We start from the raw sequence: 17883 nt of genomic DNA, 5'->3' as shown, positions 1-17883 counted from the left end.
AAAATGGTTACCAAGCCAAATAAGGAGATATTGGGAGGGGTGAAAAGCTTGATCAAGGAGGTAGGTTTAAGGAAGGTCTTAAAGGAAGAGAAGGAGATGGCGAGGGAGAGGGGTTAATGGATGGAGTTCCTTAGCATAGAGTCCAGATTGCTAAAGGCAGGGCTGCCAATGGTGGGGTGAAGGGAGGATGGGATGTACAAGAGGGGCGCAGCGAAGATGGGGGCTAGTGGAGGGAAGATCACTGAAGGTGCAGTTGAGGAAGTAGTTGAGTAAGTCAACAGTTGCATGATATTCTGATGAATGGAGGGCTAAGAGAGGTTGGCAGGATGTGAGTGGGAAGGATGCAAGGAGATGGCCTCATCCGTGATTGAGTCCACAGAAGTAGAGAGGTCGCGGGAGATGGTGAGGATGAGAAATTGCTGTAAATATGGGTCAGAGTGTTTACATGGAGGGAAAGGTTTGGAGAGAACAGGAGAATGGTGAATTCAGCGAAAAAAGAGTAAGGGGAGCCAAGATGGAAAGCACAATCACTGAGAATGAGGATTGCTCAGTACAGAGGCTGAGGGAGGAATGGAGGGAGGATATCTCAGGGATAAACTCAGGGTGAGGCATGGGAGGGTAGTAGATAGTCAGAATTTTAAAGGGGAAGAGAGGCTGAGGTACTCAAAGGTAGAGAAGCTACAAGAGAAGTAGGATAAGATGTCAACTTAGTGTTAAGGGCTATATCACCATTGTGGTGGTTTGGGCAAGGAAGGCAGTGGAAAGTATAGTGATATGGAGAGGCTCAGTAAGGAGCAAGGCGTTGCCACGAGTGAACTAAGCTTCAGTCAAAGCCAGGCAAAATACAATCATCCTGAATAAGATCATGATTGGCAAGGGACTTGTTTGTGAGTGAGTGGACTTTCTGGAGAGAAATACATATTGGAACGGTGATTGTTGATCCATTGGTAACACCCATGGAGGGTGGAATGAGCGTAACAGGAAGGAGGTAGGTGAGGTTAGTCCCCAGCAGGTCCACTGAACAGGAAGGCCGTTGTAACAGGAAGATGGGGGAGATGGGGTTACTGCTCATTAGGAAGTAGAGATTGGTGCCGTGATGGGCCCATTGTAGAATGCCGAGAGAGAAACAGAGAGTAGCCATGGGCTTGTTAAAGGGTGTTTCAAGCCTTGGATGGTGGCAGAACAGAAGGAAAACAGAATAACAGTGATGGGTTGGGGTAAAGATCAGGGGGTGCAAAGTCAGTAAGTGCAGAGAAATGAAAGGTGGCATGACCAGTTTACAGGAAGGAGAGGAGAGAAGAGCCTAAGAAGGACAGAAAAAGTAAATCATTGGTATCCAACTGAAACAGCATTATAATAGTTTGCATTAACATACTAGTGGTGGACTCTAATAATACTGAATGCAAATCTATATAAATTAGAATATTCAACATTTAGGAAGAATTGATTATAACTCAGCAATTCAATTAGGAATGATTATTAAGGTGTTCATGAATTAAATAAATTCTGTATTCCAGTTCATATTGCAGTATTCTGCTTTGGGCACAAGTGCAAGTTTATTTCTTTGATATTTAATTATCTCATCATCATATAAGGATTATTATTACAAATGTGGAGTTGCTTCAATACTCCTTGTTATGTGACACAAGCTGTCACCTCTTTCCAAAAGTGAATAGCCAGTATTGAAATAAACTTTTTGCAGGACTGAAGTACTAAATTTACAGACTGCACCATTGAAAGGGGTTTGATGCTCTAATTATTCCATGGATTAATAATTTTGGAATGTGTTTGGAATATGTTGACCGTTTAAGCAAAATTGATGATGAATAGTTAAAGATTTTCTTCTCAGTTCTGTAAATCATTTTACCCTTACTTGTGTGATCAGAAGTATTTATAAAATAAACACAAGGACCATCTTTATAGGTACTGATGTTTGTTGAACGGAGATTTCTCCAATCAATGACGAGTGATACAAATAAGAATAATCAAATAAGTTAATTGTTGGAGTAAAAGAATTGTGGACCATCTAAAGGTATTCAATAACAATTGATTAAGGATAAAAATTATTATAGGCATGGTCAGAGAAACATGAAACAGTTTAAAGAACAATATAAAAACTAGAACAATGTAACAAGAGAACTCCTTAACAATGACATAGGTGTGACTATAAATGCTACTTACTGCTGGTCCAGGTGTACCAACTGTGCCAGGAGGACCAGGAAAACCAGGACCACCCTAAAGAAGAAATCATTCTTAATGATGCAGTTATCACAAATGCTCATTTAAAGTACAGATTACTTTTCATAAACATTATCTTATTTTTATAGGGAAATTGAAAATGAAATTTTATTTTTTTTGATTCATTCATGGGATGTGGGCGTCGCTAGCAAAGCCAGCATTTATTGCCCATCCCTAATTGTCCTTGAAAAGGTGGTGGTGAGCCGCCTTCTTGCACCACTACAATCCATGTGGTGAAGATTCTCCCATGGTGCTGTTAGGTAGGGAGTTTCAGGATTTTGACCCAGCAACGATGAAGGAACATGATATATTTCCAAGTCGAGATGGTGTGTGACTTGGAGGGGAACGAGCAGGTGGTGTTGTTCCCATGTGCCTGCTGCTCTTGTCCTTCTAGGTGGTAGAGGTCGCCAGTTTGGGAGCTGCTGTCAAAGGAGCCTTGACAAGTTGCTGCAGTGCATCCTGTGGATGGTACACACTGCAGCCATGGTGCGCCGGTGGTGATGGGAGTGAATGTTTAGGGTGGTGGATGGGGTGCCAATCAAGCGAGCTGCTTTGTCCTGGATGGTATCGAGATTCTTGAGTGTTGTTGGAGCTGCACTCATCCAGGCAAGTGGAGAGTATTCCATCACAATCCTGACTTGTGCCTTGTAGATGGTGGATAGGCTTTTAGGGAGTCAGGAGGTGAGTCATTTGTCGCAGAATACCCAGCCTCTGACCTGCTCTTGTAGCCACAGTGTTTATGTGGCTGGCCCAGCTAAGTTTATGGTCAATGGTGACCCCCAGGATGTTGACGGTGGGGAATTCGGCGATGGTAATGCCGTTGAATGTCAAGGGAAGGTGGTCAGACTCTCTCTTGTTGGAGATGGTCATTGCCTGGCACTTGTCTTGCATGAATGTTACTTGTCACTTATCAGCACAAGCCTGGATGTTGTCCAGGTCTTCTTGCATGTGTAAGGAATCTTACAACACCAGGTAAGATTCCTTACATTTGCCCACCCCAGTCCATCACCGGCATCTCCACTTCTTGCATGTGGGCACGGACTGCTTCATTATCTGAGGGGTTGCCAATGGAACTGAACACTGTGCAATCATCAGTGAACATCCCCATTTCTGACCTTATGATGGAGGGAAAATCATTGATGAAGCAGCTGAAGATGGTTGCGCCTAGGCATGCCTTGAGAAACTCCTGCAGCAATGTCCTGGGGCTGAGATGAATGGCCTCCAACAACCACTACCATCTTCCTTTGCGCTAGGTATGACTCCAGCTACTGGAAATTTTTTCCCCTGATTCCCATTGACTTCAATTTTACGAGAGCTCCTTGGTGCCACACTCGGTCAAATGCTGCCTTGATGTCAAGGGCAGTCACTCTCACCTCACCTCTGGAATTCAGCTCTTTTGTCCATGTTTGGACCAAGGCTGTAATGAGGTCTGGAGCCGAGTGGTCCTGGCGGAACCCAAACTGAGCATCGGTGAGCGAGTTATTGGTGAGTAAGTGCTGTTTGATAGCACTGTCGACGACACCTTCCATCACTTTGCTGATGATTGAGAGTAGACTGATGGGGCGGTAATTGGCCGGATTGGATTTGTCCTGCTTTTTGTGGACAGGACATACCTGGGCAATTTTCCACATTGTCGGGGAGATCCCAGTGTTATAGCTGTACTGAAACAGCTTGGCTAGAGGCGCGGCTAGTTCTGGAGCACAAGTTTTCAGCACTACAGCCGGGTTGTTGTCGGGGCCCATAGCCTTTGTTGTATCCAGTGCACTCAGCCATTTCTTGATATCATGTGGAGTGAATCAAATTGGCTGAAAACTGGCTTCTGTGATGGTGGGGATATTGGGAGGAGGTCGAGATGGATCATCCACTCGACACTTCTAGCTGAAGGTGGTTGCAAACGCTTCAGCCTTGTCTTTTGCAATCATGTGCTGGACTCTGCCATCATTGAGTATGGGGATGTTCACAGATCCTCCTCCTCCCGTTAGTTGTTTAATTGTCCACCACCATTCACGATTGGATGTGGCAGGACTGCAGAGCTTTGATCTGATTCGTTGGTTGGGGAATCGCTTAGCTCTGTCTATAGCATGTTGCTTCCGCTGTTTAGCATGCATGTAGTCCTGTGTTGTAGCTTCACCAGGTTGGCACCTCATTTTTATGTATGCCTGGTGCTGCTCCTGGCATGCTCTTCTACACTCCTCATTGAACCAGGATTGATCCCCTGGCTTGTTGGTAATGGTGAGGAATATGCCGGGCCATGAGGTTACAGATTGTGCTGGAATACAATTCTGCTGCTGCTGATAGCCCACAGCCCTTCATGGATGCCCAGTTTTGAGCTGCGAGATCTGTTCTGAATCTATCCCATTTAGCACGGTGGTAGTGCCACACAACACATTGGATGGTGTCCTCAGTGTGAAGATGGTACTTCGTCTCCACAAGGACTGTGCAGTGGTCACTCCTACCAATACTGTCATGGACAGATGCATCTGCGACAGGTAGATAGGTGAGGCCGAGGTCAAGTAGGTTTTTCCCTCGTTTTGGTTCGCTCACCACCTGCCGCAGGCCCAGTCTGGCAGTTATGTCCTTCAGTACTCGGCCAGCTCGGTCAGTAGTGGTGCTACCGAGCCACTCTTGGTGATGGACATTGAAGTCTCCCACCCAGAGTACATTCTGTGCCCTGGCTACCCTCAGTCCTTCTTCCAAATGGTGCTCAACATGGAGGAGGACTGATTCATCAGCTGAGGGAGGACGGTAGGTGGTAATCAGCAGGAGGTTTCCTTGCCCATGTTTGACCTGATGCCATGAGATTTCATGGGGTCTGGAGTCAATGTTGAGAACTCCCAGGGCCACTCCCTCCTGACTGTATATCACTGTACTGCCACTTCTGGTAGGTCTGTCCTGCCGTTGGGACAGGGCACACCTAGGTTGGTGATGGAAGCATCTGGGACGTTGGCTGAAAGGTATGATTCTGTGAGTATGGCTATATCAGGCTGTTGCTTGACTAATCAGTGGGACAGCTCTCCCAATTTTGGCACAAGTCCCCAGATGTTAGTGAGGAGGACTTTGCAGGGTCGACTGGGTTTGGTTTGCCTTTGTTGTGTCCGGTGCCTAGTGGTCCGATGCCGGGTGGTCCGTCCGAAAGCTTGTGAATTTAAAATAAAATTGCTGGACTATAACTTGGTGTTGTAAAATTGTTTACAATTGTCAACCCCAGTCCATCACTGGCATCTCCACATCATTCTGGCTGAACAACAAGCAAATTTGGTAATCTCAGCACATTGTGAGGTTATGGTATTTCCAAGACCCTAGAAACTATTTAATTTTGATAACTTCCTTTGCATGACAAGAGTCTTCCTTTCAATGGACATTGTGATGAACACAATATCCAATCACTGCAGCTCGAAGTTTGCAGACACTTCCATTTTATCATTGGGTCGCCATTGGGTACTCATGCACCTAAAGAATAGAAAGGGGTCACCAAGGATACGTAGTCCTGGACTGTATTTTTAGAACCCATTCCAAATGGGGCAAGAGTGGTTAAGAAGGGAGCAGGTCCATACTAAATGTCCCAGGGACTCAATTCCTTCAACATACTTTCAGGATGCAATTGAACTCTCCATTTTCATTCAAAATCATTTTTAGGAGTACAATTGCTCTGTCTTAAATTATTTTAAATCTGGCATTGGAGCATGGTAGTTAAATTGGGCGAACTTCTCTCCATCGCTGATGAGCAATGACAAGTGCTGGGTCTCTGGGCCGAAGATTCATTGAACTATTCACAAAGTAATAATCCACATCCTTCAGAGAATTGTAAATATGGAAAAAATATGAATGGTTTCTTGGCAACCTAAAAGGAATCAATTTTATGCTTCTTTTTAGCAGTTTTCAGTTACTCCCCAGAAATTAGATGAACTCTTAACTGCTGATCATTACCTAGTTCATAAATGATTCTGGTGTCAGATAAAAAGTTAAACGAATTAATAACAAAAAGGTGTGCTGGGGAATTAATGCCTTTTTATCCTGACAGTTAAAGAAGTCCATCAATTGGGACCAAAATTTTTCCCACAAAAACCTAATGGGAACCCAAACATTTAAAAAAATGTGTTGTTGATATGTGGGCGATGCTAACAAGATTGTATTTATTGCCCATCCCTGGTAATCCTGAGGCGATGTTGGTGGGCACTCTTTTTGAACTGCTGCAGCCCTTGTCATGCTGGGGCTCACACAATGGGCATAATTTTGACCCCAAGCCGGGAAGGAGGTGGGGGGGGGTCAAATTGCGGGCCTGGAAGTAAGGGTTTCCCAGACGTCCTTACGATTTTGACATGAGGACATCTTTTTTTTTGGCGGTTTGCCATCAGACTGGCCGGCCTGATTGACAGGCTGGTCTCAATCGGCTGGGAGAGCAGCCAGGGAGAGGACGTCTGCAGGTGAGTCTTTGATTGAATAGATGGGAGGCATGGGTGGACATGGGGGGGAGGGGGCATGGGCGAGCATACGGGGCATGGGTAAGTATGGGGGCATGGGTGGGCATGGGGTCCATGGGTGGGCATAGTGGCACTGGCAGGCATAGGGGCACGGGTGGGCACGGGGGCATGGGTGAGCACAGGTGGACACAGGGACATTGGTTGGCATGGGGTCACGGGGGGGTGGGGAAGTCAGTCATGGGGGGAGGGATCAGGGGTCAGTCACGGGTGGGCTTGTCAGGATCGGTGGTCATCGCGGGGCTCCGCGATCGTTGGGTGTCGGGATTGGGGGTCATTGAGGGGGCCCGCGATCGTTGGAGGGGGGATTGAGGTTAGTGATCGTTGGGGGGGGGGGGGTCAGAGATCGGGGGGGTGTCCGCGATCATTGTGGGGTCACTGCAGGTAGGCTTGTTGGGCCGAGGGGAAGCACTCCTGCTCCTCCGGGCCCACAAGTAGTGCTATAAAGGCACATATCTGTTAGTTTCGGGCCTTCTCGCCTCCTTCCACGCAGCGTGAAGGAGAAGCCCCGGGAATCCCGGCCCCCAGGGGTTGAAACTGGAAACTCTGCAAAAATGGAGGCCTACAGCCTCCTTGAAAGGTTTTAATCATCAATCCGCCTCCTGGGAGCAGGTTGGTCACCTGCCCCGCCCCCAACCCACCCGTTTTTCAATGTTAAATTCGTGCCCCATGTTATTAGGTAGGGAATTGCAGAATTCTAACCCGGTGATGATATATATCCAGGTTTGAATGGTGTGTGACTTGGAGGGTGATGGGGCTCCCATAATATTGCTGCTCTTGTCCTTCTCAGTGGTAGAGGTCACGGGGGTTGGGAGGTGCTGTTGAAATAAGAGAACTTGGGTGCAGGCAGGATTACTTGCTTTCTGTTAAAGATTGTGGTTTCTGCATAGTAATACAACAGAAAGCCATGCATTCTAACTTTTCAATGCTGGAAGATGTAACCCCTATAAAAGGAAACCATTTGGGAACATTCAATTCTAATTGTGGAGAGAAACATAATAGAACTTGTAGTGGAATCATAATTTAGTTTACAGTCCTAAAATTATGTGCACTGTGAATACTTTATGTGAATTATCTGTATTACTTCAAATGATCCACTAACAGCTTCCACTATTTATTTAATTGTAACACTGCATAGACCATGATTATGTTCAATGGATTACATGATCACAGAAACCCTATACCCAGATCCTGTCTGCTCTCTAGTTGTGCGATATTTAATTGCAGTTTTGTGATTAGGAACATAGGAGCAGGAGTAGGCTATGCAACCCCTTGAACCTGTTCCGCATTCAATTAGATCATGGTTGATCTGCATCTTAACACCATTTACCCGCCTTAGTTCCCTGTCCCTTAATACCCTTACCTAATAAAAATCTATCAATCTCAGTTTTGAAATTTTCAGTTGACCTAGCCTCAACTGTTTTTTGGGGAAGATGCATACTTTGAAAAACACAAACCTGATTATAATAAATATTTATGAATGATCTACCCTGGTTCTTTCAGTGATTGGATGGATGGGGGCTTTAATAAAAATGGCTAGAATCTAAAGGAAATTGAACAAAATCTTAAATTGAACATTTAGGTAAACATTTCACATATGCAATGCTGAGAACAAGGGGTATTGAATGGAAACTGTACTCTTAAAATATTATCCTTATTGTTATAGATTAATAAGTGTTAATAAATGGATAGCTGATCATTATTTCTTCAACTCTCAGTGCAAGCAGTGCATATGCTTAACTAAAGTAGTTTGTAGTAAACATGAATAACACAAGTGAGTAAGAGTGATGTTCAGTAATAATGCCAATACTCACAGGAGGACCTCCTGGCCCACGATCTCCTTTTACACCTGAGGTTCCAGGAAGGCCCTATAATTCAAAAAAGTTAATTGATATCACTGAAAGTTGTAATCCATTTTCTTAGAAAACAAAACATTCATGATTATACATAATGATCAGTATTATAAATATTTAATTAATAATTATTCCGTCTGGAATATTTGCTTACCATTTGACCAGGAGAACCAATTGGGCCTGCAGAACCTGGAGGACCAGTATCACCTTTTGGACCAGAACTGCCATCTGAGCCTTTAGGACCAGTCTGCCCATCAAGACCCTAGTTAGTTAAAATATTAGGTTAGTTATGCACAGAACTAAAATTAACAAAACTATTTTCTACTTTAAATTCTGAGGGGGAGAAATTCAACAGAGAAATGTGTGGCACGACCCCAACGCATGCCTGAAGATGTCAGCCTGTGGCCCGATCGAAATTGGACCTTGGGCCTCATTTGCATTTAACAAGCTGTTGAAAATGGCATTTGGATCTTTAAACAAGCGCAGGCCTTTTATTTGCGTATACCAAATAGGCATCCACAGATTTCAGGCGGGTGCACTAAGAGGAGGCCTGACCCAAAATGGCGTTGGGCTCACTTGCAGCAAACATGGGTGGACAAGAACACAACCCGATTTTCAGGGTCCGAGTGCCCATTTTAACGATGTATAACGGGTGGATGCTACTTGAAAATTGCCCCCAAAATGATTACATAAAGTACACAAGGTTGCTGCAAGTACATCAACAAACTAAAAAGAGTATCAAGAATTAAAAGTTAATACGATAAACCGAAAAAGTTACAAGGCCCAGAAAAAGTGATTTTGCTTATCAGAACACTTAAAATCCTGAAAAAACATTTCCATTTGCTCAGTACAGGAATCAGCACCTTCTCAGATTCAGGTAAAAGCAATAAGTGCGACAATATTTCACAAAAGCATAACTGTGTTGTACAGTCGAAGCAGATTGAAAGCACTTTTCATAATATTTTCTTTAGCCCAACAGGTAATAGCATTCTGTAAACTCATGAAACCAGTTCAAGAAAATCCTGTGTCCATAGGGTAGAGCTTCCTGATTGTGTGCAAACTGGGAGAAATGACACGTGTGTATTACAGTTGCCACTGCTTACAGCGGGCTGGTAGGTGTTAACGCGATTTGTCCACTATACACAGTGGACGGTAAAACAAAAAAGCGAAGTAAACAACATATTTTCAAAACACAGGATGCCTGATTTTAGCAGGCCTGCGGGTTTCCGGCGGGTTGGGTTTCGGGTGCGTGGCCTCCGCGCCCGGTGAAATTAGTGGGTTGCCCGCGCGATCGTAGCAGGCAATCCACTAATTGGAATCACTTACCTGCTCCTCCGGGGTCCGCGCTGCTGGTCTGCGCGTCGGGCGGGCTGCGCATGCGCAGTACGATCTGTCAGCTGGAGGCTCTCTACTTAAAGGGGCAGTCCTCCACTGACAGATGCTGCAACCAATGGAACAAATTACAGCATGGAGCAGCCCAGGGGGAAGGCTGCTCCCAGTTTAATGATGCCTCACACCAGGTATCATCAGATGGGGTGAGGAGGAGGGGGAGGACAGAGATCTTCCACCCGGCGGGCGGGAGGAAGCGGCCTGCCTCTGCCACCAAGAAGGCCTGGCTCAAAGTGGCAGAGGAGGTCACCTGCACCACCAACATATCGCCCACCTGCATACAGTGCAGGAGGCGCTGCAATGACCTCAGTAGGTCAGCCACAGTGAGTACACGTAGTCTTTCGCCTACACTCCGTCTGCCACAACACTGCCCCCACCCCACATCTCCTTCGGCACCGCCAACACTACTCTGTCACATCACCCCTCATACCCACTGAAACCCCATCCTCATCTTACCTCCACCTACTCACCTCGCCAGTACTCACCCGCCACTAACACGCAACCCAATCCTCATACAATCTCATGGCTCTATCCCATACTCACCCTCTCGTGCATCTCTCTCACAGCCAGCCTCACTCAACCTGCCACCACCTGTGCTGTAGCCACAGGGCACGCATCGCATATGTGCAGTAGGCAGCGTAAGGCAAACGTGTCGTGAGCATGAAGGGGATGCACAAGGGTGTTTGAGGGTTTGCCATGGGTGTTACCTATATTGAATTTCAGAGCAACAAACAGCACACATTATATTGGCACCACCACTGCCATGTCTCCGCGAATCCTGTCTGTTGTGTCCAATAATGCCCGCTCCTGGGTATCACTATGAGGACCCACCACTGATGCCACCCATTGTGTTACTGCAGAGTAGGTGCAGGTGTATTTGCAGGGCTCTTCCGCGCAGACGACTGAGAGACATCGGCGGTGTACCCGGCTGCACCCTGGAAGGATGCAGAGGAGAAGTTGTGGAGGGCAGTGGTGACTTTGGCAGCGACAGGTAAGCAGATGGTGCTGGGGCCAGCCAGGAGCAGCTCGGCATGAAAGAGCCTGCAGATCTCCACGACTACATGTCGAGTGAATCTGCTCCTCCGTGTGCACTGCTGCTCGGAGAGGTCCGGGGAGCTGCGCCTCGGTCTGTGGACCCTGTGGCGAGGGTAGTGCCCTCTGCGACGCGTCTCTCTCTGCGGTAGCCCTCCCTCCTGCTGTACAGGTGGATGTGTCACAGCACTCTGTTGTGGAGCTCCACGTGTCAGAGGTGGACGGCGTGGACTGCGAGGCTGCTGGGGCTGGTCATGCTGTTCGTCCTCCGAGGATGTCAACGCACCATCCATCTGGCAGGTGTTGGTCTGAGGGGTTGTGCAGGGTAGGTAGGTGGTTCCTCGCACTGGGGCTGCGGTTTCACGTCGGTCTGTCCTCTGGCTTGGCGGGGGGTGGTGGGGGGCAGGGGTTGCCCTACGTGACGCGGTGGTCTCCTGCGTGGGTGAGGGCTCTCCCACCCGCTGTGGAGTGCACCTTGGCACCTGCCACAGGCTGCTGGCTGGAACACGACCGGTTGAAGGGAGACTGTTTCCCCCAGTGTGTGAAACTCACTGCCTTGAAGCTGAAATCCCACACTTCCTGTTTTGACAGCTGCTTCAGCTCATTTAATGACCACAACGAGCAAGGTAAGTACACTCAAGTGGAACCCCGCTGGCTTTAATTGCCTGCGGGATTCCCACCAGCGGGGCCTGCGCACGCAGCCCCGCACCCGGAAGTGGCCGGGATCTCGGCGCGATCCGGTCACGTGACTGGATATCGGGATTTTCGGGGCCCCCCCGCTGGAAACCCGCAGGAAACCCGATGCTAAAATCGAGCCCAGGAAGTCTCCACTAATTGTAAGCAGTTCCATCGACAATCACATCACTAAGGTAATCGCACTTTAATGAGGTACAAACAACTGAGTGAAATAGTTTGAAGACCGGACTTTGCCAGAAATCAGCAGAGCTTTTTAAAATCAGTAAGTACAGGGTAAGAACTTAATACATTGTAAGCGGCGCCTTTGTAATTGACTTTTATGGTTATGGCAAATGGTTAGCTTCATTTGCTCGATATAGGCGGCTGCCTGTACTAATGCATGGACGGTGTAAGTGGTGTGGACTGTACCACTGATTGCACTCACATGGGGTTTCCTTCAGATATTCATGATTTGAATAAATTATCCAATCTCCGAGACCTCCCACTTGTACAGTGGGCTACCCAAGGCATGGCTTGCGCATCAAGCACAGCTGACAGAAATATAAAGGGCTCTAATCTGTGCAAGAGCGCAGACCATTGGCAGCCAACTAGATCAGGAAATCGGCACAAAACACAGGGCAGGGAGATTCACAATATCCCACACTCCGCTTACACAAATCCTCCAAGGAAAGCACTTCTGCCAATGGGAACTTCCAAGCTCAAATTTCTCTGTTCAGCTTGAACAAAATACAGAATTAAATGGGAAGTTAGAGTATGGTGTTGTCAGCCAGAAACCTTTCAGGAAGCACAGATGGAGCAAACTGGCCTTCTTTGTGCTGCAATTCATAGGCTTCTACTATTAATATATATTTATTTCAAGCGTGCCCTGGCTTGTGCCTGTTGCAACAGATGTTCTAGATATTGCACTTGCATCTATCTTACTGTGTGCAGACTAAGATAATGCATTAAGATAAGGCGATACAAATAGATTTGTTGCATTGAATCATATCAACTAAAGTCTGCTAGTGCGACTTATGATGTGGAGATGCCGGTGATGGACTGGGGTTGACAAATATAAAGAATCTTACAACACCAGGTTATAGTCCAACAATTTTATTTTCAAATAAAATTGTTGGACTATAACCTAGTGTGACTTATAGCACCGGTGATGACTCCGTATAAAATTCAGAATATTCAGACTGCCTTCAGTTAATTGGGTTCCTCCTGCAACAGAGCTAAGATCCATCTGATTTCATATTAGGAAATTTCTACATATGACAGGGTAGAAATTTGTCATTGTTGCGCCTGTTTTACAGTCATAAAAAGGATCAATTTCAGTGCACAACATCCTGCACCCCAAGGACACCTGAAAAATGTCCGACCCAAAATTGATTCAGGACATTTTTCAGGCATCCAAGGTAGCCAACTAAAACAGGCATTCGCATATCCTAATGAGGGGTCAAATGCGTGTTGGAGGACCCCTGAATGGAGCATGCCTGAAGCCTACCTCGCTCAAGTTTTCTGAACATGGATATGGCATAGCCAACGGCCGGCACCAAAAAGGTAAAGTGACAAGCACCAGCAGCTCGCCCTGAATATTTAGATGAGGCCCGAGGAACAATTTCTAGCGATCCTCGGGCCTTCATCTTTGGGTGCAGGGATCGATGCCTGTGCCTATTTGGCAATTTTAAAATGGCCTAATGGAATTTCTAGGCTTAAATCTTTTCATATGAAGTTTCTGAGGCATTTTCTTAATGTCTTTACATATTTCTGTTATCACTCTTTAGTGACTAGACTGCACATTTGAAGTTCTGTCTCCTTTCACCTCTAGGAAAAGGGAGGGAGAAATTGGATATATAAATTAAAGCTCAAATGATTGTGGTGGGGAGAGAGAGAAGACAAAGTGTTTTTGCGGTTGCTGACTTATATCTGTGATATTAATTGTTTATATGTTGATGTCAGCATTGGTTTTTAAATTATGTAGAATTTTGTTAAATTGATCAAGCTTCAATATTCATTAGCATGGAATGCAATATTCTCCTCTCATGTTATTTTGTTTTGATTTTGGTTCACAGTTCTATATTCAAGGCAATAAATACAACAGCTGCTGGTGATTGCTTTAATTCATGCAATTCATTCATTTATTTCCATGGCACAGCAATAAGCCACAATTCACTGATGCTTAGAATCCATTTACGGCCAATAGTTTCATTTAAAGAACTCTGGAAAGTGACTAAGAACTGCAAAGTGATTCATTATTTTGGATTCAGGAATAGTTCAATCTACCAGTGACAGTTAAGTAACATATTATTGTCTCATATAATGATTAGTATTGCTTCTGTAAAAATTTACATTTTACAATAAATTCAGATTAGTCATTTACCTGAACTATATATAATGCATAATTCCCTGAAAGTGCAAGTGCAGGTAGATAACGCTATAAAAAGGCCAATAAGACTTTGAGTTTTATAAATAGTGGCATAGAAGAGTAAAGAGCAAATAAGGAATGGTGCATTTATAACAACAGTGGTCAGGCCACAGTTGGAGTATTGTCTGCAGGTTAGGTGCTCCATTATAGAAAGGTCATTAAAGCCATTGAAAATATTCAGCATTGATTCACCAGGATGAAGCCATGGAAGTTGTAGTTATGAGGAGAGACCCGAGAGAGCTAGACTATTGGAGGAGAGAAAGTTAAGAGCGGAATTAATAGAGGTTTTTAAAATTATGTAGTGTTTTGATAGAGTGAATAGGGAAAGACTATTTCTTCTGGTTGAGGAATGGTTCAATTTAACATTTGTGTGAAGATAGTGAGGAGAAAGATTCGGAGAAATTTATTTACACAAATAGTTGTTGAAGCTTTGTCAGAGGGAATGGTTGAGGTTGAGACCATTGCTTCTTTTGAGGGGAAATTGGATAAACATTTGAATTAGAGAAAAATACTAGTCTACGGGAAGAAAGCGGGGCAGTGGGAATAGTTTTGGATTGCTCCAGCAAACAGCAGGAACAGACACCATAGAACCATAGAGATTTACAACACAGAACTGCCTCCTTCTGTGCTATAAACTTCGATGGCTCTATGTTGTTGGTCAGTGAGGCGTTTTTCTACCGATTCAGGGAAATTAAGAGGAGACAGTGTCATCCCATAATATTCCAGTGTATAACCCAGTGGTTAAAAAAGGTGGATTGATCACCTGTGGCATTCTATACCATGCAATTCATGTGTAAGGTTAAGTTTTGGTTCATAGGAAGTGCAGGGTTACCAATAAAAGTTGCTTTTTGCAGTGGGAATGCAGAAGAATATTGGGAAGGTGTCCAAACTGTAAAACACTCCATCTTACTAATTGGCTGGTTGGTGTTTTGAGTTCATCAGCATTAAATATTCAGTGGCAGAAACTGAGAGGTTGCCCTGCACTACTGGCAGGGAATATCACAAGGTGCAACTGCAGGTCAGAGATGCAGTTACAACATTGTAATTCCAATTTTACACCCTGTACTCATGCCGACAAGGCTCAACACAAGTAGCCTTATAATTGAGTCCCTTAATGCTCTGTTAATTGTATATCAGAATATCAACCGATTCTAACTTGGCTCAAAGTAATCTAAATGCTATTTTCTGCCTGGCAGTAAGTCATTATAAAAATAATTAATATTCCAAATATCGGCTCCATGCTTAAAATATTCCACAGAACCTTTGCTAAGTGTATACTCACAGGAGGCCCGGGAAATCCACTAGGACCTTTGGAACCAGGTTCCCCTCGTTCACCCTGGAAGAAATAATTTAGCATGTTATTAGAATAATTGAAAATTAACTTTCCTTAGTCATACTCCAGGTGTATGGCATATGACAATTTAAATTAATGACCAGCAATCCAGCTGTAATTTTGCTTAAATTGGTCTTTATAAATCCCAAATCTGTTCATCCCTATCTATTTTATTTCAAACGCATGTGCATTGCAACAAGATACATATATTAATTTATGTTGAAGTAAGCAGAGGCTTGACCATATCATGTAAATGAGGCATTCCCAGCCTCCTGCCTTATGTCCCATTGGGAATGCTGCTGGCTGCCTGGAAAAGATGGCATTATGGCCATAAGGGTCCCAGGGCAGGCTGAATAATAAAAGATAGGCCTTGAGTTTCAGTTTTAGACTCTTTCCCCCCACAGGATGTTGAGATTGAATCAGGACCATCTGACTACTGAAGGAGATCAGTGGCCACAAAGTCCAATCACCCAGTCCAGGCTCACAGCTGCAGGCCTGCCATGATTTTCCTGCCCCAGTTGCTTGCGATAGGCCCTGATATGGAGCAAGCCTAGGAGAGGAAGTAAGGGTGATCCTGTGGCTAAATAGGAGCAACAGACTTCTGTTCTTGTCTAACACCCAGATAGGGAGGCACTGGAAAATCAGCCCCAATATATCTGACAAAAATGAAATCCCACTACTTACAAATGATGTCATGGGGCAGATTTTCATCTTTTGCCTGGGTGCAGCTCATCGAGGAAAATCAGACAGGGAGGATTGCACTTTCATAATATAGACTATTTGATTTTACATGTATTTCAGTTAAATGAACAGAATATCAGGAAGGCTTCATACGGGTGTGCGACCCTCCCTGACTGATTTTCCTCTATGAGCTGCACCAGGTGATTATTTAATGTCCAAATACAATAAGAGGAAAATCTGCTCCAGTGTTAAAAATTAAAGTTCACCATTTTATGAATATCCTAGCATCTCTTTATTGTCAAGAGCTTTTTGTTTATCATTTATATTTTTTAAGTTACATTGATTGATATTATCCTTTTCCACTTCAAATGCTCATCTGTCTGCAGTGCCAAAATAATATCCTATGAAGAAGAATAATCCAACTAACCAAACATAAAAACTACAACAGTAATCAACAGTATCAATGTTCAATTATATTACAATTTGAACTAACAAGTTTCTCTTTCTGTATGATTTTGTTTTCAATTCCAATAATTTGAATAGTTATTTTTTTATGTTACTATTGATAAATAACCACTAACTTTTGTTCTGCAGCATTACTAGATATTTCCGCATCAGACATGTTACTAAACTTCCAGGCTACTTAAAGATGGGAAAGAATTACAATCAAGATGAAGTATTTCTACAGTAATAAATTATGTTTCCCTGTCTTTAGTTCCATGAACACTCATTCTGTTAAATCTCAGGTAAAGTTTACTTACAGTATTGCCACGAGAACCAACAGGGCCAGGAGGACCACCAGGACCAGACTCACCCTGAGAGAGATGAGAAAATTAATCAATAATAAAAAATGTTTACAAATTGATTACTGATATTGATACTACAACACTGAAGTGGAAATCAGCATTATGTACACTAATAGGGTTTGATTCAAGCCTTTACTTGCAACTGTCAGATTAATAGACATGTCTCTCTAGTGAAGACCAATGGATACATCAAACAGACCAGGGGGCTGAAATGCAATTCACAGCGGGGGTGTAGAATGGGCGTCAGCGGGTCGGAAGTCCATTATGTACCCCGCCTGATTTTCCTTTGCATCAAAGTCATATACATTGGGGTGTATAGGGGGCAGCCGATCTGCCCGTTTTACGCTCCTGCTGAAGTTGAATTTAACCTCCTCCCCAGATTCCTCTGTTAATTGTATTTGACAGGAACATTTCAAACATTTTCTTTTGAACCTTTATTTCATTTATCGACACTAAATGGCAACCAACCTTCCTTACGTGATAAACATCAAAAGTTTGGAAAAATTTTAAATTACCCTCACTCCTGAAGCACCAGGTTGACCTGGTGGACCCATAAGGCCTTGCGGACCCTGCACGAGAACAGGAAACAGAAATGACGTCAAAAACAGATTGTATCTACAAAGTGAAATCACTAGCAAATTGGTCAAAATATTGTGTGCTTACTCTACCGCCATCTTTGCCCGGTGTACCATCAGGACCCATAGAACCATCTCCCCCCTGTCAGAGAAAACATGTGCTGGTTATATACAAAGCTGAACATCTATTCAAAACACTTCATGTTAAAATAAAAAGTATTGTATTCAATAGAAGCTAAAAGGAAAAATGGAAAATGTACACTTACTTTTTCACCTTTAGGACCTTGGGCACCTGGACCACCTCTTTCACCAGGCATACCTTGAAGCCCTGGAGAGCCCATCGAGCCAGGAGGACCTGAAGGCCCAGCAGGACCCTTACATTCAAAGAGGAAGCA

At 44.4% G+C, this 17883-nt stretch overlaps 1 protein-coding gene across 2 annotated transcripts in view; it reads right to left on the bottom strand.

Moving 5' to 3' along the window:
* LOC137323781 (collagen alpha-1(III) chain-like) overlaps window positions 1-17883 on the bottom strand; it is a 147941-nt gene that overhangs the window by 27863 nt on the left and 102195 nt on the right. For both annotated transcript variants that reach the window (XR_010963444.1, XM_067987704.1), the window contains exons 31-38: window positions 17755-17862; window positions 17577-17630; window positions 17429-17482; window positions 16869-16922; window positions 15376-15429; window positions 8724-8831; window positions 8531-8584; window positions 2182-2235 (exon numbers count right to left, since the gene is read on the bottom strand). Coding sequence is in view for 1 of the 2 variants with exons in the window: in XM_067987704.1 (XP_067843805.1) it covers window positions 2182-2235; window positions 8531-8584; window positions 8724-8831; window positions 15376-15429; window positions 16869-16922; window positions 17429-17482; window positions 17577-17630; window positions 17755-17862 (540 nt within the window). In the remaining variant the exon portion in view is untranslated. The remainder of the gene's footprint in view (window positions 1-2181; window positions 2236-8530; window positions 8585-8723; window positions 8832-15375; window positions 15430-16868; window positions 16923-17428; window positions 17483-17576; window positions 17631-17754; window positions 17863-17883) is intronic.

This window comes from Heptranchias perlo, chromosome 7 (assembly GCF_035084215.1).
Source record: "Heptranchias perlo isolate sHepPer1 chromosome 7, sHepPer1.hap1, whole genome shotgun sequence".
In the NCBI taxonomy this organism is placed as follows: domain Eukaryota; kingdom Metazoa; phylum Chordata; class Chondrichthyes; order Hexanchiformes; family Hexanchidae; genus Heptranchias; species Heptranchias perlo.
This window is presented reverse-complemented; position numbering and strand designations above follow the sequence as displayed.